A 21,375-nucleotide genomic window follows, 5' to 3' on the forward strand; every position below is an offset into this window, starting at 1 on the left:
TGTTATTGACAATGAGGAGTTTCGTCCTTTTACATGTCGTTATGCAGTTACTATTGAGAGCAAAATTACAAATATATCAACATTTGCAGAAGTAACTGCATAACGACATGTAAAAGGACGAAACTCCGCATTGTCAATAACAACTTAAGTAAAATCACAGTCGTTCCCAACTTGGCCTTGTAGCTCAGACGGTAGAGCATCGTTCTAGAAATGCGAAGGTCGCGGGTTCGATTCCCACCGCGGTCAAGTAGAATTTTCTGCTTGCCCGGTTGGTTATACTTGTGCAGAAGAACAAATACACCTTACATATATATCCACAAGTGAACACATGGCTCAATTGAGAGCAAAATTACATATATATATATATATATATATATATATATATATATATATATATATATATATATATATATATATATATATATATACAGTACTTCTGCAGTGTATGAACGGGCTTTTTCAACACACACATTTTGCATGTTTTCTATATCTTTCAGACATACATTGGCTCCATTTTGTCAGCCGTTAATCCATACCGGCAAATTAAAGATTTTTACACGACAGATATCATGAAAGAATACAGCAAATGTCATTTGGGAGAGAAGCCACCGCATATCTTTGCAATCGCTAACGAATGTTATTATTCAATGATCAAGAAAGGACAGAGTCAGTGCGTTCTGATAAGGTATAGAAATTATTTTCCTTCTTTAGCTCGGGTGATTGGGCGATTCTCTCTGGTCACACACGTGACATTGCTGTTTCTTCAGGCCTCATATTTTTACATGTAACAAAATAGAATAGCATTGTCACGTGTGTGACCAGAGAATCGCCCTTATGATATTCTTACCATGTTTCATAAAAACGTCATTTTGCATTACGGTGCTTTCATTTCTAAAGGCCGAATTAAATGTTTAATATGTGAAAATATGATAAAAAGTTTATATATAAGTTTAAGCTTTATGAGAAACTGCTATTAAATAATGTATTTTGCTGTGGAAGTTTTAGGACTCAGTCTGTGAAATAGCTATAATGAATTATAAATGTTTTGAAATTACAAAAACAACTGCACTTAAGCAAAAGAATGCATGGTGAATCATATCGGGATTTTTAAGTTCTTTTTGAAACAAATATTTTCATTTTTACATTCGCTCTAGCTCCTCTTAACAGCTCCAATAGAGTTCACTCATTTTTATTTTCATTTTCATTTCGTTTGCCAGTGGTGAATCTGGTGCAGGAAAGACAGAATCCACGAAATTTATGTTGAATTATTTATCAGAACTCAGTTCTTCAGTGCAAGGTGGAGGAGAGGTCGATAATACGTTGAATGTAGAGGATGCCATCCTTAAAAGCAGGTGCCTTTCTTTCACCGTACATATTATTAGTATAAATACAATAAGTACAAATACTAAATTTCCTTCGCTCTACGGGTTATCATAATTATAAAACTTGTGCATTCCCACGGTTAAATATTTTGTGTTGTCATGTTTCATATGCTTGAAGGCTCAAACCGTTTTTAGCCCGTGTGTGTTTTCTGTATGACAATAGTAATTTAAAATATGGCCGTCTACATCAAGGCGCTTTTCCACCGAAAGGACTACACAATTAAATTAATCTGCAGGTGATCTTTTTAGTACACGTATTTGTTCACAACGATATAAATCTCTTACTGTTGCTTTTTTAATATTCAGCCCTATACTGGAAGCCTTCGGAAACGCCAAGACTGTCTATAACAACAATTCCAGTAGATTCGGAAAATTTGTTCAGTTGTTTTTTAACGAGAGAGGAAGAATCGTTGGTGGTAAAATATCGGACTGTATCCTTTTAAAAAAAATTAAAATTACAAGAATTTTGTTAATCCCTCGTCCATGCAGCTAAGCGTATAAAGATATACAATGTGCCGCATACTAGTTTGCTTTACATCTCCCAACATAATAGTTTTGGATAGCTTGTAATGTAGAGCATTAGGTTGAGCTATTGAAGTTTTTTGTATTCAAATACTGTACGTCCAACATACGCAGTTTGTGTCGAATTGCCTGTTTTAATACCTGCATGTGAAATGTATTTTTATTGTTTCACACATGAAGTAGAGAACACAAAGGTTCAATCTTCCATAATTCAGTATTGCTATGCGTGCATACATCTGATTGATGATTTTTGATTTATAAAATAATACAACTTGGTATAGCTTATAGTATATGCGAAGGTACAGTACATGTACAACGTCTGTACAGCTTCCTTGACATCATATTTCATATATTTAAATCTTAGTTCTGTTAGAAAAGGTAAGAGACTGGCAATATTACTATAATTAGAGTTACAAAAATTACCTCTTTCAAAAGTATTCTTTTACGATTAGAGTCTAATGAACACTGAAAATGATAGAAAGCTCATGAAAACTATTACCATTATTAACCACATCGTGTACGCATTTCAATAAATGTATGTTTTAATAGCGAGTTGTTTCGTCTAGATAATTTTTTATTCATCTGCTCATTTGTTATTAGATGACATTAGACCCTTGCAAGAACAGCGGGTGACACAGATATAAGCACAATTGAGTGCAGAATATAAATATTAGACACGCGTGTTTTTCACGTCTTACTCCATTCCTTTCATTGTTTAGAATCGTTTAGCAAGGCAAAATCCAGATGAAAGAAATTATCACATATTTTACGCCTTACTTGCTGGCGTCTCGGAGAATGAAAAAAGTAACTTTACTTACTTTACTTTAACGTCATATAGTTCGTATTTGTAGCCTTTGGCCAATTTAGTAAATCATTTACGATTTTGTGGCACTTCACTCATGTAGGTTAAGAGGAAATCACACATCTCAAATTTACGAACATGCAGTTGTGAAAAATGTGTCAACTATCGGTTTTCCTGCAGGAATCATACATATATAGTTGACACATTTTCTGGCTTGAATTTGAGATGTGTAGGGGGTTTTTTGGTGGCCAAAATTATTAAGTAAAAGTCAACTTAAAGTAGCGCTAAAGAATTATTTATAGAAAATTAAATCTGTAGGTCATTTCCTAAGGGCGTAAATTTCCATGGGTTTGTAGCAATCTCTTGATTAAAACGTCATTCCTACCCAAGGCAGAGGACTAATTATGTGATAAGTTATTATTGCAGAGACAATACATGACAATTTACTACATATAAAGTATCCCAAATGAGTTTTGAAGCCAACAGTGTTTGTTTTTCTTCAGATGAGCTCCGTCTGTTGCCTGCTGAGAAGTATCATTATCTTAATCAAAGTGGATGTATCAACGACCCATCGATTGACGACAAGAATGACTTCTTCAGGGTTCTGGTGAGCGATGTTTTACATTAAGCACATCATAAATTAGATACACGTGGAATATCATCTTGGGCTATCCATGGTCAATCCACGATATTCGGTACATTTTGATCTCGCTACGAAAATTAAGGGAGAATATTTTTCTTATCAGAACCCATGGTTACTTTCCCTTCGCAAAATTTGACCAGAGCGTGCATGCTCTCCATAACTCACTTGCGAGGTTGTTCATTTGCTGTTCTAATACGCTCTCTAAATAAACTGCTTTATGCTTATGCAAATAAATCTTACATTAAATTGCGAGTAACGTACGCAACTCGGCGGGTTGTTCGCAAACCATAAGAGCGAGGCTCTGTGGTCGAAAAGTCTATCACCATGAACCTCTTATTGATAATTTCATAACCTTCGTTTATAGGAAGCGATGAGAGTAATGAGGTTTAAAGATGAAAACATTTCGGACGTTCTTCAGGTTTTAGCCGGTATCCTTAACTTGGGAAACGTGACCTTTATTTCAGGAAATGGCGCTCAGATCAATGAAAAATTTGGTACGTTTCAAATACAGTAATGCACTTGGTACATTTTATACAGTTTATGCCAAAGCGTTTATAATTTAATTTCGCCATGGCCCATTGCTTGTGTGAATATACAAAATGTTGTGCCGTGCTGGCGTTTTTCCGCAAAAAGTTAATTGACTTGCCTATGCAATTAGGGGGACTAATCTTTATGTCACAATTTCAACCATGAAGTCTTCTTTGTTTTAAATTGATGTTCTTGAGTGTATCGTATGTAATCTGAGAAAGCAATAGAAAGGCACTTTTCACCACTGGGATTTGGGTGATGTTGCAAGTAAACTGAATACTTTCAAATTCGTTGTGTAGTTTTGGAAGACATCGCAGCTTTACTACAGTTGGATATTTATGATCTCGAGGATGCACTGACCCAGAAGTCGATGGTTTTGAGAGGAGAAGAGATAAAATCACCTTTAACAGTGTCCCAGGTATACGAATGAAACCAAGTTTTCAAGATTGCCTGTTAATGCATATGACAGTGATTTGGTTGAAGTATTTTTTTTTGTAATCTTGCATGATCTTTCTCCCAAATGGCGGGCCGTTAATCATCCTCAGACCAGGAGCCGGTTGTTATCCACCTGATAGTAATGATTTCAAACATTAAAAAATGTTTTACCCTTCTGCATCGCAAAGATTAAACTTCACAATTTTGAAGTTAAAATATATAGTTATTAATAATTATAAATTTGACATATGCTTTTTAAAACATTTTTACGACGGTTAAAAAAATCATTATCCAGTGGTTGACTTTATCCACCTTTCAAAAGTTAACCGTGTCTGTCAAAGTAGTGTGGTCTCTTCCTTTTTAGGCTGAAGATTCACGAGACGCTATGTCGATGGCACTTTACGCCTGCACCTTCAAATGGATCATAGAACGAATTAACGCCCGCATTAAAGGAAGTAGTAACTACGCCTCCATTGGAATTCTTGATATTTTTGGTTTTGAGAATTTTGAGGTTAGTATTTGTTAATGCACTCGATATGTAATCGTGATTCGCAATGATAAAGGATGTTGATAAGAAAATCAATTGTTTGCAAATTACTGTAGCAATGTCACATTAAATGTTTAAAATAACAAATTGAATGATTGACTACATTTCGACGAACTTTTGTGCTACATGTTGATTCCACATGTCAATATCTTTCCGCTTACATACCGGGTTTACAGTACGTTTGCGTTGCCAAAAATAGGACGGCATAAGTTAATGAGACAAACTATGACAAAGAAAATTTAAATCTTTAATATCATGTATCCATGCATTTGCCGCGAGCTTGTTTAGTATTGTTTTCTGACTGGTAGTTGAATATTTTGTGGTGAAATCAAACGATGGTCGTTTTGTTACTTTTTCATAAATTGGCATTTTACAACTAAATGTCGGGAGGATCAGTGAAATAAGTTACGTTTTTCCTGTTTACTATACTGTAAGCACATAATTACACCCATCAGAAAGACAACTCCAATATTTGAAATTGCACAATTTTAAATATTAGCAGGGGGTGATTGCTTCTATTACGTTGGTACTTGTTGAGTGACGACGTTTGATGGCTGAATACAGTGCATTTCCTAAATACAGAGCATTCAGTGCTGGAACACTATATTACTAGCTCTATTAATCAATTTTGTCCATTCATTCAATACTCGTGTGTGTTCTTCGTCATTATATGAACCGCCCGTATTTACGATAACAATGCGAACACTTACGACAACATTTTTGTTTCTGTATTTTTAGACCAACCGATTCGAACAGTTCAACATCAACTATGCAAATGAGAAACTTCAACAGTTCTTTAACAAACACATATTTTCACTGGAGCAACATGAATACAATAGGTGAGGGTTTCATATCAATCGAAAGTTCTAAAGTCTGCTATGCAATGTTACATACAATCCAATGCACAAGTGGAAGCTGGGTTGTTTTTTTTCACGAATTCAATAGACATCAAACGCCTGACTCGTGTCACATGAATGCATCCCATGTTTTAGCATGCTTCGGATCTTGTCGTTTATAGTATAAAAGTCTACGACAAAATAATTTTTTATCTTCTTGCAGGGAAGGACTGGAGTGGGCTGATATTGACTGGGTTGACAACGGAGAATGCTTGGATTTGATTGAAAAGGTACAACAATCAGGGCTGCCGCTAAAAGCCTCATTGCGGTGTGTACGTTCATATGTTCATCTAATGCCTGACTGCTTTCTTTTGATAGTGTTGTTTTTACACTTATTTGGACATGAATATATGAATATACACCACCCAATTAAGCTTTTAGCGGCGGCCCTGGGTACAATATGCATCTTTATTGATAGCCAGAAACTGCATACTGCATCCACTGATTAGGCATTATGTAAATACAATTTTGGAGAATACGGAAAATTATATTGGTTTGACGGGAGGCAGGCAATTTTGCCAGCCAAATGATGATGAGTATACATTATTAGTTAAGCAATAATAATTTCTGCCTTCAGAAAGTTGGTGTTCTGTCGTTATTTGACGAAGAGAGCCGTTTTCCGAAAGGAACCGATGCGTCTTTGTTGGAGAAATTACATAACAGTCACGAGGTTTGTAAAAACATTGTATTATCTGCACTGTGAACAAGAAGGATCAATTGCCAACTTAGTGTTTCCAATAAACAAATTTATATTTTTGGGTATGGGCAAAATTAATTTTTCCTTATATATAAGGCTTCTAAAGTTTTATCTGAAGTTCGCCTCAATTTAGACTTCTTCATAATAAAATATGACTGAAAAATTACTAACTTCTCGCTATCATTGAGTTACTTTTTACCTCAATAGCGATTAACCAAAGTTTAAATGATGTCGCCTAAAAAAGAGTGGTGTTAACGCCTTTTTAAATTACCTTCGGCTTACGAAATCGAACTCAAAACATAATTGGACCGTATAGGTTAGAGGACTAACAGAGAGTACGGAATTTTATATAAAATATGAAAGCTCTTTTAAGTAGCTAAGTGGCAAAAATATATTGAGATTTGAAACATTCCCAATGAACTGGCGATGATTATACGAAAGGGGCATTTTGTAAGATATTTTACCTTTACGATCATCCTTTTAGTAGCGGAGAGCAAAAAACTTCTTCGTTTATTTTATTTGAAAATAACATGTATGCTTTCTTCTAGGGGAACAAGTTTTACTTAAAGCCAAAAGTTGCTAATAAGAAATTTGGTATCAGGCATTATGCCGGAGATGTAAGTCTCTTTAATTTTTGATGTTGTTTTTTCCATGAAATAGTTGACTTCATTCAACCTTCAATCTTGTGCTCTGTAGGTTCACTATACTACCTCTGGATTTTTAGAGAAAAACAGGTACACTCTTAGAATAATACTACCAATCTTAAGAGCCGTAACTAACAGAAAGATACATTTTCAACTTTGTTTTTACAGAGACACGTTTAGAGACGATTTATTAAACATACTTCAAAACAGCAGGTGGGTTAATTATACCATAAATTTACGACAGAAAGTGACCCGTTCTCTTCGACCGAGAATAGATCGCATGCACTCGGACGTATTGCCTAGAGATCATAGTCTATAATAATATTGGCCATATTTCTTCTAATTTAGATCTGACTTTGTGTACGACTTAGTTGAACATATGAAACCAACACCTGGGGCTAACAGTAAATCCGCTAAACGGCGACCGACCGTCAGTTCTCAGTTTCGGGTATGTCAACTGCTTCTATATGGCTTGTTTAAAACATTGTTCTCTAGCCAGGTTTCAGAATGATGCATGACATTCTTTTCACGTACGTACAACGTTTCAACACATGCCAATTCGTCGCGTCGATTTGGACCTTTTCTTGAAAACGATCATAGGCAGCCCAGAATAGTAGACTCGCGTATCGAGAACGAGAACGAGAACGAAAACATTTCTTGGCTGCCAACGAAACAATGGCGAATATGTTAGTACTTCTTGATGTCGTTGAGTTCCAGATCGTTTTTTTGCTGCCTCCGGTGACATGCAGGAAGCAGAAGCTCCACCGTTGCTATTACAGTAGACTAGCTTTGGGGTTACAGTTCAACTTCTCCTAAGAGGAGTAAGACAAGCAAAATTTATATGAATGAAACTACAGTGTACGTATGACACATGCATTTTAAGGACTATATGCTTTACTTTTTTCATCCAGACTTCACTGACATCATTGATGACTACTCTCAGTCAGGCTCATCCTTATTTTGTGAGATGTATCAAACCCAATGGATCGAAGGTATATGATAACTGTTAAAACTGTCTGTATCGTTTTAGTTTAAAGTCGGATAGTGTTATCATTGAAAAATTGTACCTCGATTATATACGCTAGACCTTTAAAATATATAGCAATGTATAGTAGTTCTCACAGACTCAAAACGTAGCTGCATGCATGAAGTGCAGCTTCTTGGTTTAGCGCTTTAGTATTATTTTCTAACACCTTTTAATATTATCTTTTCTTTAGCTGCCTGATAAATTTGATCCAAAATTGGTTCTTGATCAGTTGAGGTATTCGGGCATGTTGGAAACTGTTAGAATACGTCGGGCTGGATATCCTGTTCGAATTCTATACGCTGAGTTTGCCTTTAGGTGAGAGTGAATTATTGATTTCTGATTGGCAAAAACGTGATGATTGAATCACTTAATTTTACATGAAAAAAAGGCGGTAAAAAGGTAAATACATTATCCACTGTAACGCTGTTTTCTTTTGTTTTTTCGCCAGCTACAAAGTTTTACTGAGAGGAAAGCCAATCAGCGGTGATCCAAAACAAGATGGTTCTCTCTTGCTGGACGAGATAGAACCAACTAGAAAAAAGTGGAAATTGGGGAAAACAAAGGTATGGTATAAATTACTCCATGACTGGCGTGTTTGTACAATTTTTATTCAGGAGTTGTGACGCAACGAGTGAGTTTGCGATCCTTCACAACAAGTGCATAAAAATCTTACAAACGAGCCGACCCTGAAGTAATTTGTTTATTAAATGTCTATCAGAGATCAATTTGACAATGACATAATTTTGCTTCGAAAACATTTCGATATGTTTGGTACCGATAGCTTTGAAAATTGCGTCTAGAATTAAACTTATTTGCTTCTAGCTGAAAACTGAAAATTCGCGAATTGCGTCCGGTATATGCTGGCCTTTCGGTTTGTAGTTTCGAACCATTCTACAAATATTAATATTTACTGACAGATTGCAATGACAGATTGATCTCAAAAATTTTTTTCGCTATAAAATAGCTTTCGAACCTCTCATTGGCTCTCAACACGTTGAATAACTCAATGCTTGTTTATGGGCCCGTAATGCTTAAATTAAAATAAAAAACCTGTCGTAATCACGTAATTAATACGCGCCGAGAACTCGCATAATTTCAGGTTGTGTCATTTAACCCCAATGTCTCGTTTTACCTTTTTAAGCATTCCTGTCCCGTCTGAGCTTTATACGTATACTTACATTAAATTGTTTTATATTCATTTAAAATAATTCACAGCCTTTGATTGGCTATGTGTAAGACCGTCATGTCCATGTCATAGCGTGGGGTACGACTTTTATATACGTTTTTATATGCACGCTAATTACGTCATAACGTGTGACAGTCGTATCCCACGTTATCACGTCACACCAGTGGCAAAGACATCCCAAGTCTCAAGGGAGCGGGAATGTGAAACCGACAAAAATGCGAGCGAATAAAGTTTTATGTCATTCCAGGATATGAAAAATTGATCAGGACAAACTTCGCTTGATAATTCAACCTCATTCATTAGTTGCATTATTCTCAACACCTTTCCATTTCAATCCATATACGAAGGTTTTTTCAAGACGTTTCATTCATTTTTCATGCAGATGTTTTTAAAGGACGAGCTGGAGATTTTGCTTGACAAAAGACGCGATAAAGAGTTACGCGAGGTTGCTAAAGTTATTAAAAGATGTATTATTGGTTATCTTGCTCGAAAACGGTTCTTGGAAAAGCGAGCTGCTATTTTACTTATACAGAAAGTTTACAAGGTACGTTTCGTGGAATGATATTTGTGCTATACAAAATATGGAGTAGACTGCAGCGCGTTGATGTAAAAGGTATTTAAATCATTTTTTAAAACAATTTAGGGGCACTTTTATCACAACAAGTTCTTAAGGATGAGACAGGCAGCCATTATACTCCAAAAGGTAGGCACGGGTACCATTGTAGTTATATACATGATAAATACATCTCCTTTGCCGCGCTTTTCCTCTCACCTTCGCACTATAACAGACTCTTCGATCCAAGTTAACTTAATAAAGAAACTTTTTTTGCTAAACTTAGCGTATCTAGCTGAAGTTTCTAGCCCTGCTATAAAGTCAATGATGTAGTCCATTGCGGTACTGAGTGTTAAGGCTAGTTTCCATTCAGTCGTTAGCTGTCATTTCATGTCTTTCGGCGTCTTTGAAATAATCGCCATTTTGAATTGGGAACGAGCAGAATTATGTTTAGAATCATGTCGTTTCCTGTCTTTTTATGTCGTTGAGATAGGATTTGTCCTTTAATGTAACTGTACATACGCGTTTGGTGATGCTAGTTTTTGACTAAATGTTTTTGCCAACCTCGAAAGCCAGGCTCTTGATGTTTTTGCATGTTGGTTTTCTACACTTTAAATGCTTATATTAATATATTGTTTTGTAGCCATCCAGCCGGGGGGGGAGGGGCTTTTCCATCTTGAAAAGCCAGGAAGCTCTTCTCGGTCTGTTTGTAAGGAAATTGCCCTGAAGTCATTCTGAAAATGTCGCACATTTCACAATGTGAAAGAAACCTTTTATCTTGTTGATTGCTTGTAGTTGGATAGAATCTCTTTGGGGTTAAGTTCCTGTGTGATACGTATACCCACACCCCCGCAAACTCTAGACATTTAAACGTATTGCACGCTTATTCAGGTCGCAATATATCCAGAAGAGTCTTGATGAGAGCTAGTATATCGACTCGAATAATAATAAATCATGTGTTCTGTCCTTCCACAGTACGAACGCGGCCGAGCCGCTCGACAATTGTTGAAGATGCTATTGGAAGAGAAGAGAATAGAAGAAGAGAGGATTAGAGAGGAACAGAGGAGAAGAGAGGAAGAGCAGAGAAGGTACACTCTTCAGTTCACTATCATAAAACTTAAGTGTTTATTCCCTTTTCGCGAACAAGTAGAATATACATGGCCAAGTGTAGTGACGGTATTGCTGAAGCTCGCTGCATGGCACATTGCTCGCTTTCTCATTGTCATTTGACCAAACGTTCGGCGGATCTGTCTTTTAAGCAGCAAAAGCTAAATTGTTTTTGTTGTGGTGTTTCTGTGCAGCACTATATTTGAGGCCGCTGAAGCCAATGTGATTTCCTAGTGTAAATAGATAGTAATTTGGTTATTGATAGTATTGAATAGAAAAAGTTCCAATGCATTTAATGAGTGATTTTTGCCATTACCCTAAATTTTATGGCCTGTTTTCGCGGCTTAGAAGAGTGAATTCCTAGAATTTTTGGGAAATGCATGATGCACGTGATCTATAGATTCTTATTTAACTATTTATTATGTCACTTTCAAACTGTTTTTAAAAAAATAGTTCGACTCGATTTTGTGTTAAATGCCAAGTAAAAAACTTATATGTTTTATATTTGAGAAAACTGCATGCCTTTTAAAATAGTATAGTACAGTATTTATAATTATATGCTGCATGCAGTATAGTTCGAATATTTTGATACAGATGAGAATGTGTTACTGTCAGGTTTCAATACAAATTTGGAAACCTTCTACAGACATTCTAATGTCCAGAAAGTGTCCGTAGAATATCAGTCTTCTCGTTGTGAATGTATACAATAGCTGTGTTCTGTAAACGTGCACTTTGACATGCAGACGTGATATCTCTCAGGTATATTCTGTGGACATTTATAGATGTTTGCATGGCAACGGTTTTGCTATATATACTGTATATATCGCCCCTGTAGACCGAGTGGTATAATTGCTAATTGCACCATGCTTTTTTTCAATTTCGAGAGCGATATGTTTCGAAAGATAAAATATAAAAGTCAGTGTATTTCTAAATATTATGGAGTTTAATACCGCAGATGCCCATCTTTAAATATTTTACTTAGCTTGAAGTCAAATGGCTGTTTAATTACAACAAAGTTTTTGTTCACGGGCATAAGTTTTAGGATAATCTGTTGCTTTTTTGCAAAAATTCAAGTGCCTGGTGGCTCTGCCTATGGTTGCTAAGATAGCTACTATAGCATTTTCATGATCGATCAGTAAAATCCATGCAAGCAGGTAATGACTCAGATTTGAAACTTTTGAACGGAAAAGTCTTCACCATGCAGGCAGCATCCCTTTCACTAGACGAATTAGGCTGCCACGGGCAATATCTTCCATGCATACAGCTCCTATTGTAGTCACGGGATCAGAATTTTGTTCTCATCGCGGTACATGCTAGAGGGCAACTGGAAAATGTGCTTGGAATGACGTAGTGTTGCTATAATCTCCTAGCTATAAATGCAGCTGCACATGCACTCTAGTCTTTGCATGCCTGGGCGAACGTATCGTTGAAAACTCATAGTTTGTTCATTTTGTCATTTTTGAATCATTTTCTCTGTATGATTATCTGTGGAATTCTAAACATTGCATGCACGGGGCATATTCGACCCACGGGCGAATGTCAAAACATGCACATTGTTAAGTAGTTTTGTGGGTACGGTTCAATATACTTTACTTTGGCCATGATGAAATACAAGAAATTCACATATAGAAAAAAGAAAGAAATATATGTTGGAAGTTATCCGGACTCTTGCATCGATAATTTACGGGATTGACTTTTAGTTTATTTTGGAAATGGAGATTCCGAAACCTTACCGAAAAGCTGTAATACGAAGCAATTTTACTGTCATGTTTCTAAGGTAGTATATACCCAATATGCACGTATATAAATAGGGACTGATGTAAGGGTTTACTTTTTAACTTGTGATTTTATTTCTCTGTTGCAATAAATATATATTGTAGATCTGTTTCACTATTTCAAACGTCGTGAGAATTAAAAACAAATAAAAGGTAAAATAACTTGAGGCTATCATCTGCTGCGGTTGATGCCTCCACATTTATATTGTATAGTTTTCTTTGAAACAGCCTGTAGCCAAAATTTAAATGAAATCGCTTCAACAAATTCAAGATTTGCGTGTGGCAGCATATATGAAAGACTAGCTTGCGGTATATTTCCTTCTTTCTATCCTCAAATATGTACTGAGGTTTGATCTAGCTACTAGGTAACCAAGAAGCACGTAAACAATAACAAATATCGCAATCTTTCCTGCCAAAGCTTGTGAATAAAGCAAGATTGTTTTATAAAACTGTGTTTGTTAAATGTCGTTCCTGTCGTCCGTTGTCTGGTGTTGTGAAAAAATGTGTTGTAATTAATTCATTTGCTGACCTCAGAAACTCTCTTACTTCTCACTTCAGTTAAATACGGTATATGTTAGTAATGATCAGATAAGAAACAATACAATTCGCTAAATCTCTTTTGCCAGATTATGTTCTGAGGGCAGCAAATCACTTATGTAGTAAATTTAATTAATATGTATATAAATTTGGGTGCCTGTCAATGGGGCAATAAAGTCCTGTTGGGGTCACCAGTCATATTTGACAAATAAAATAAATAAATAAATAAAGATTGAAAATTTAGCCTTCGTTGTCACTCTATTATGTATGGTTATAATGTGTACTGTACGTTACGATGATGAGCGAAGTGTACAAGTAGAGAACACATGACTCTATCATTCGGATCTCCAAGAATACCTTATTTTATCAGATTAAACAAATTTTCTCCTCCTGTATATATATTTGATAGAATGAATAACAATATTTCAGAACGTTAATCTATATATTCAGCGACGTTTTGTAAACTTATAAATATTTCATTTATGGATGGCTACGAGGCTACTGAGGAGTTAAATTAATTTAAACCAAAGAAACCGAAACAAGGTTTCTCCTTTATGATCCTTTTTTTATCTACAAGCTGCAAAACATCTTGCACCATAGAATTATATATATCGCCGCGTTATAGCGATATAAATACAAAATTTAAAAAAACATTAACTTTTATATAGCGTCCATTTTAGTACACTTTGTTGCTATAGCAACGGTTGCTGAACGTTATTATACGGCATAGTTTTCGGCTTGGTATGTATATTCACACTCGCACGCTTTTTTTAAATTTGGCTTGCATTTTTCAATTGCGACACAATACAGTCTTTGATTTCAAGTATATTAAAGAATGTCGTTATAGATATTATAGTTTAATATATTTACTATATTTAATATGCAATTTATCACCATTACTGATGGGCATGCATGAATAAAAGTTTGTGATTTTGGGATTTTAGAACCTCACTACTTTCATGCTACTGAAGATAATCGTTTTATTATATTAAAAATATTTTGTTAGAATATTTGTGGATGAGTTTTGGAGATAATTAGGTGTACTATAGATTGGACTGTCTACTTAATATAATAAAGATCTCCTTGAGAGAACTTCACTATTGCTTTCCTAATTGCATTTAAAAATTCGCAATTGGCTTCCTCTTATAATTGTGGCTATTTTCGTGAGAACCGGCTGTTATATTGGTTCATGCACCACTATACATTTACTAATGCCATATTCATTTTTCAAATGCATAATTATGAAGTCCCTGTGAAAATATCGAATGTTCTTTAATGCTCACTGCATGTATTGTGTTTTTTAAGTTACAGGCGCGGTAACCTACCACATTTTTTGTATTTTCAGCCTGTCACCTTATTGGGTAGCAATTCTGCCAAAGGCATAATATACGGATACTTGACAGCAATCGTATACGTATAACTTAATAATCTGAGATTATGACCTTTGTTTGTAATCTCAGAATTTCTCATGGATTAAGACAAATTTTCTACCTTTGGCGAAATATTTTATACAAATTAGTAGGAATTGGAATTGACTGCAGAGCATAACAAATTAAAGTATTGTTTTCGGGCTCTTGGAAGCTAACTATTGCTATCGGCAGACATAGCTTGTATATAGGGAGCATGTTCTCATGATATTCTTTAATGTTATTTTCAGAGAAATGGAGAGGTTGGAACAGGAAAGAAGGATGGCAGAATTAGAAGAATTAAGAAGAAAGGTAATGTATTCAGCCGACATTTAACAAATGTCCGTAATTATTTCGTATTCCATGATGAAAGAATACTTTACTTCGTGCCGAAATAAAGCGATTCATTTAAGGTGGCTCAGCCTCGTGAAACAAAACATAGTGTTTCCTTCGGTCGGGATAAATATAAGTGTTAATTATTCCCAAACCATCACCTACGGTTTGCGGAAGAAATTTCTTTTTAATTCGTAGAGTAGGCTCTATGATCGTTCTTTTGCCCGACCCTAAAAAATAAAACTATATGTTTTTAGTAATCAACAAATAGGCTTAAAATTGATATTAAAACATATTAATAAAAGCAATATCTTTCGTACGAACGTAAAAAATTTCACCGAGCGAGATCCTCAAATGGCAAGGATAATATAGGAGAAACGTGTTCCAAAAACTTTTAATTAATTTGAAATGTCTTTCTTCCACACATCGCGTAATAGTTTGGGAGTCATATTTACGTACCAGTGTTGACTTGACGAGAAAAAACCCTAGGGAACCACCCTAAGAAATCTTTCACAGAGAGAATTCGAGAAATATGTTTTTCTTTTTGTGCATATCATACGGACTTGTGGAAATAGAGAAACTAGAAATGTAGTAACTAACACGATAATTAGAAGCAGTGCATATTCATATGTTCAGTTTTTGCCGGTACTATTTTTTTGAAAGTGCACCCTCCCTTACCCGCTTTAATGAGCGATCTAGATTCGGTTCGATGATAATTCACTTGATTTATTTGGAAATATATTAATGATGACTGAGTGAGCTTTTCAAAGATGCTAAATAGCGCTCGTCCTACGTAATATTCGTACAGTTTTGACGTCTGTAAAAATGATTTTACTCATCTGTGATAGAGTACTGCCAATGAATGAGTTAACAAAACTATCTGTTAGTGTCTCTTGTGAACCCATGCACCCAGATGTGGCCTAATTTAGTGCCTTAATTTATTGCACTCAAAAACATACTTTCACTCAAGCCTAATATTGTATGGTGTATAAAATGTTGCTAGACTGGACTAGTGTTGTCAAAAATCTAAAAGTTGAACTCAAATTAAGTCCTAAATACCGAGGTGGTTTACGGACTGGATTATAAATAGTTGTCTAGACGTTGATTTGTAAACGTTTGCAATTTTTTGCAAAATATTTTCACTTTGAAGTAATCTGTATTTGACACTTGACCCTCATTTTTAACATCTGGATAATATTTTTGTGTGATGCAGGCAGAAGAGGAGGCTCGAAGAAAGAGAGAAGAAGAAGAAGAAAGACTACGAAAAGAAGAGGAACAGAAGCAAGCCATGTTGGCAAAGGCAAGGGAGATTGAAGAAGCGAGGAGAATTGAAGAGGCGAGGAAGGCTGAAGAAGAGGCTAAACGTAGACAGGTTTGTACAGCGAATTTTCCCAAAACAATATCGAAAGTAACAAGGATATCGGGCAAAGCCAATCAGAATACGTTTACATAAAATGTACGTAATGTACCTTTTTACCGGAAGTAGTCCGATTTGTGCATTCTGAATGGGCTACTGTTAACAAATTTTGCTGATCGTTCTAAAACGAAATTCCTTCTTGTTATCGAAGGTGCAATGTGTGAAAATGCAGAGAATCAATGGACTTAATTTCGAGTTGAATTCATACGCAATCCAATTAAATTCAAGCCAGAAACATATGCTTTACTTTTTGCGGAGGCCTGTGCCTGTAGTATAAAGCCAAATTGCTGCAATTTGCAGAATATTTTGTAGCGAATTTTTTCATCCGATGTAGCTAAACATACTTGAAAAACTATAAAATTAAAGATGTAAAAATACAAGAATTATATAAATTGGAAGGGTTGTCGATCTTAATCATACAGTTTCTTAATCGCAGAAATAGTGAATATTCTATCACGTCTGGCAAACTACAGCATAGTTTATTTAACGACAGCGATATTGTTGTCGGATCTCAAAAGAATATTTACATCGTTAAACGGCCTCCAATTGGCATTAAAGGAATTTTTAATTATTAAAGAAGTTGTTTGGGGAGACATCATATAGCAAGAAATAGAAGTTTATCAGTATAACTTTATTGCAATGTGTGTCAAACTTGCCCAGACTCGTCGCTAATAAAGTTTTCAACCTTTGGCACCTACATACTGAGACCCTTGATATAAATTTTATTGTAGACTTAATGTATATAAGCTTGTTGCTTTCGCCAATAACCCTCCTATGCACGTCTTTTCTGAATATTTCACCCGCTTTATAGGAGGAGGAAGAGCGGCTTAGAATTGAAGAGGAGGAAAGGTAAGAGCTAGTGTATACTGTGTGTCCCAAAAAGTACCCCTAACAACAAAAGAATAATTTCAATACGTGGTACTTTTTTGGGACACCCGGTAGAAACATCCTGCTATATAGTCATTGTGTCCATGCATATTATTCTAAACGTACGCTTGTCAAGCGTCTGAAAATTGTCGTGTTCATGACATCAAAAGGCATATGTCATATGAAAGAGTTGAAGAGGAATGCTGCATGTGTAACCTGTCAAATTTGATTGTCTTATTTGTCAGGCTCAAAGCTGAGGAAGAGCAAAGACGAATACAAGAAGAGGCTGAAGAGGACGCGATATCACAATTGGACAATGCATTGAAGGTAAGGAAGCCACTTACTGCTGCAATTTGAACCTTTTTAAGAGTGTCCTGTATGACTTGTAGGAAAAGAATTAGATTTTTATACTGTCATAGCGATAACTTAAAGATAGATTTTTGGGGTGTACTGTGTATATCATATTCAACAATCGTTTTAAAAATGTAATAAATGGTCGAAGTTTCAAGTGATGAAACGGACACAGGCAACTGGAATGGAAGGCTTCTTTCGCCGAATAAGATATTACTTTACCAGTTCCATAAAAAAAAACGAGAAATACGCGTACAATAATTGCATCTCAAAACTTCTTTGCTCTTTCATGAAAAAACAAGTATAGGCCGCGCAAGTACGCGTGGCTACCAGTGGTCTGCATGGGAGAAAACTCGCGTATATAAAAGAAAATTTCGGCTCCATGCATGAAGATGTTCGCGTGCCAGCTGTATCATTTTATTTATATAGTGGATACGACGCGAATTTATATGTGGATATTTAGCCTTAGCCCCCTCCACGCAAAAAGTCGTCTAGTCAAGACCCTTAATACGGTATCGGCAATGGAGGTGCTAGAAAATCACACAGAACAATTGAATCACAATCATTCACATATAGTACTCTCACACAGGCCTAAACCGTAAACATATATCCATTTTAGTTGCATGAACAATTTAAACTTTTATGTGCGTTGATTCGTGTATAATATAGAGGCGGCAGTGCATGAAAATCAAAGACTGTTTGCACTAAAGGGCTGTTTATATGGGAGTCTGGCTCGGTTGGCGAGACAACCCGGTAAACGGGATAAACTTGTCTTATGTTTATATGAGAGCATTTCATCCCGCTTGTATGCTGGGACAGAGATTATTAACAACGCCTTTATTGGCTTTGCGTTTAAAGTCCACCAAACTATAAAAAGAAACGCTGAGAAACATCAAAAATCATAAAGATTGGTTCTACCTCGGCACCCGGGCCAGCCCGCTTGGAGCGTTTATATGAAAATGTTTTCATCCCGCTAAGATCTCACCAAGCGGGCCAGCCTGCCTGCATGTCCATATAAACGCACAGAAGTTTTTATAGAGAAATGTGTTAGTGGCGAGATCTCGATAGCCGGCTTCCATATATAAGCGGCCCCTTAGAAAAAATATTTTCATGAACCAGAACGAATTTCTTTGTGTTAAAGTCATCAGTTCTTGTCGAGTAATACAGACGAAAGAAACTCTTCTTTCCTAAGGATAATTTTCACTATTAAAAATAGCCATATATATAGTCATAAATTGTAAGCGGCCCACGACATTCGTTGCGTTTTTATGCTTTCATCAAAGTCGCGCTGCTAATAAAGTTTCTTTGCCTGCAATAAAATGTTGTTTAAGAAGCGCGGTTTTTTACCGCTATTAATTAAGTCTGTTGCATTATTTTCGAAAGAGAGGTATAACTCGATCCATGCATGCAGAGACGAGTTTTTCATTACAAATATCCATGCATTATACTATTATACTATATTTCATTTATCTTATATATACATTAGAAGAAACTACTAAATGAACTACAAAAAAACAAACAACTTAAAGCTGTTATTTTTTATGCATCCTATATAATTTTTCAAGTATTAATTTTCCAATTTAAGTGGCTAACTGCGGATGTGATGCAATATAAAAAATTATGTCGATATGCAAGCCTATATACTTATATGCTAGAAAATTCCTTCGTGGCTCTGCCAAAAAGAGCATCTATACTTGCATTCGTGAAAGAGTTTCAGCTAGTGATTGCTGCGTCTTTTAGCCTTTTCATGCCTTTTAAATTCTGTTTCTGCCCCATGGTTAAACACTCGCGCTCTTGATAATGTCTGATATGAATATGACGAAGAAAATGAGTGCTTTTGCGATGCTTTTACTATCTTTGTAATGGAAGAAAACATTCTATATTTACATAGGGTAAATATAACTATTTCATATTTGTTTATTTTTGGTCACAATACACATGTTATGTATTACGTGTACAAGTTAATTGTACGAGCGATACTATAAGCAGTTTGATCTTTGTTGTCACATTTATTAGATATACCATATCAAACTTCACACTAATTTATAATGAAAAATTAGGGATCTATACTATGACGTGATGAATGGAGAGGGGATAGACTATACGATTTATGCATGTAATCGTGATTTTTCTCGAACAATCGAGAACCTTGTTATAAACTGGTGCCGCCATGTCAAGTTTATCTGCATGGGTTCAACGTTCGTAAAGTTAGCTAAAGCATGGATGCAAATTTTAGCAAGCGCATTGCCAATTACATTTGGATTGCGTATATAAATGATAGTTGGAGGGGGGGAGGTTGATACTCATTGCTTACGAGTGTAAAGGATTGTGTTTTAGAATTGCAATAGATATTTTCTTCATTCACACGCATATATTTTCATCATGTAGCAGACAGAAGAATTGAGCGACGATGAAGAAGAAGACGACGAAGCCTTCATCGAACGTTCACCAAGTATTGTTGATAGATCATTGGAATTACCATACAAGCAAAGTTATCTCACTATGAAAGAAGGTATGTGCATGTAGTTAAAGCGACTTCTTTCGTACTAATTTGATCTGCGGAAAACAGCGACTTCATTTTTTAAAGAGATTTAAGATTTTCATCTTCAGGGGCCAGTTGTATAAAAGACTAGTTAACTTTATTATAACTGTAGTTATTAAGGTCCAAATTGCCCAATCTGAGTTATGTCTGAGTTAACTAGGATTTAACTATATGCAAGATGCAGTTAAAGTGTTTTATACAACCGGTCTCTGATCTTTGGAAAAAACCATGACCAGCTGACAATTTAAAAAGGTAAAGTAAAAAAACAAATTCCGAAAAAACAGGCAGAGATGACTTTGAAATAAAGTCGAAAATTTACAGTCTCAACCTGTGTCTTGTTTGATTCATATTTTGATTCTCAAAATGTCCTCTTTATTCGGAATTTTGTTTTTTAATGGTCTCTGCACCGCCGACTTATTTCAATTTTAGTTTAGAATATATTAGATTTAAGTAGCATTATTTTTAATTAAAATCTATCAATAATAAATACTCGGGAGAAATTTTTCCTTATCCCTTTATTCTGTATATAGGTGGTCTTTTGAATCTGTGGAAGAGACATTGGTGTATCTTACGAGATGAGACACTTATGTGGTTCCGTGGGAAATTGGTAAGTAGGCTTAGATGCATCATAGAAGAATGTTTGTTCTATCTTTTAGTATCTATACAATCTTCCATGTGTACGGTGAATGAGATTGATCTAGCACAATGAAGTGAACCAATTGTCTAGTGGCATAACTTTGTTACGTCGTCACTTGAATCATCACGTACTAATGAGATAGCCTAATTTCAAATTATTTGTACATGGTGAAGCTGTCTCAACATTAAACCCAAGCTTATATCAAGGGCATTTTGAATTCGGTTTCCTGGTCATGTCTTTTGTGAGTCTGGAAGCCAGAAAAATAACATCAATAGCAATTAGGAGCATTACAAACACTTTTTTCATCGTGAAAGAAACAGGCGTACCGGCAGAAGTGGGCAGGCCCACATGAGCACAAAAAAACGTCACATGAATAAACAAGAAAGACCTATATTTCTTAGTAGATCTAATTACTTCAATGTCGTCTCTTTAACAACAATTGAGCGCGGAGATCATCGCTCCATGATCGTCAACTGCATTATTAGTTGGCATGCTTGCAACAGAGACTAATTCGTAACGTAATAACGGATACTACGTATAT

The 21,375-nt window shown here is 35.6% G+C and overlaps 1 protein-coding gene and 1 non-coding gene across 2 annotated transcripts in view; both read left to right on the forward strand.

Moving 5' to 3' along the window:
- LOC114524194 (unconventional myosin-X-like) overlaps positions 1-21,375 on the forward strand; it is a 41,060-nt gene that overhangs the window by 4,092 nt on the left and 15,593 nt on the right. The window contains exons 4-31 of the mRNA XM_028545330.1: positions 498-685; positions 1,218-1,352; positions 1,689-1,813; positions 2,269-2,282; positions 2,624-2,708; positions 3,210-3,313; positions 3,714-3,843; positions 4,177-4,295; positions 4,677-4,823; positions 5,598-5,698; positions 5,919-5,985; positions 6,333-6,425; positions 7,001-7,069; positions 7,149-7,186; positions 7,265-7,309; positions 7,445-7,544; positions 8,008-8,088; positions 8,314-8,438; positions 8,572-8,686; positions 9,692-9,853; positions 9,953-10,012; positions 10,838-10,950; positions 14,939-14,999; positions 16,234-16,392; positions 17,249-17,286; positions 17,550-17,631; positions 20,044-20,167; positions 20,728-20,804. Coding sequence (XP_028401131.1) covers positions 498-685; positions 1,218-1,352; positions 1,689-1,813; positions 2,269-2,282; positions 2,624-2,708; positions 3,210-3,313; positions 3,714-3,843; positions 4,177-4,295; positions 4,677-4,823; positions 5,598-5,698; positions 5,919-5,985; positions 6,333-6,425; positions 7,001-7,069; positions 7,149-7,186; positions 7,265-7,309; positions 7,445-7,544; positions 8,008-8,088; positions 8,314-8,438; positions 8,572-8,686; positions 9,692-9,853; positions 9,953-10,012; positions 10,838-10,950; positions 14,939-14,999; positions 16,234-16,392; positions 17,249-17,286; positions 17,550-17,631; positions 20,044-20,167; positions 20,728-20,804 — 2,757 coding nt within the window. The remainder of the gene's footprint in view (positions 1-497; positions 686-1,217; positions 1,353-1,688; positions 1,814-2,268; positions 2,283-2,623; positions 2,709-3,209; positions 3,314-3,713; positions 3,844-4,176; positions 4,296-4,676; positions 4,824-5,597; positions 5,699-5,918; positions 5,986-6,332; positions 6,426-7,000; positions 7,070-7,148; positions 7,187-7,264; positions 7,310-7,444; positions 7,545-8,007; positions 8,089-8,313; positions 8,439-8,571; positions 8,687-9,691; positions 9,854-9,952; positions 10,013-10,837; positions 10,951-14,938; positions 15,000-16,233; positions 16,393-17,248; positions 17,287-17,549; positions 17,632-20,043; positions 20,168-20,727; positions 20,805-21,375) is intronic.
- On the forward strand, positions 174-246 carry Trnas-aga. The gene has a single exon. It is a non-coding gene; the product is annotated as a tRNA-Ser (tRNA).

This window comes from Dendronephthya gigantea, unplaced genomic scaffold (assembly GCF_004324835.1).
Source record: "Dendronephthya gigantea isolate DGI-Jeju-01 unplaced genomic scaffold, DenGig_1.0 000030F, whole genome shotgun sequence".
Lineage (NCBI taxonomy): Eukaryota > Metazoa > Cnidaria > Anthozoa > Malacalcyonacea > Nephtheidae > Dendronephthya > Dendronephthya gigantea.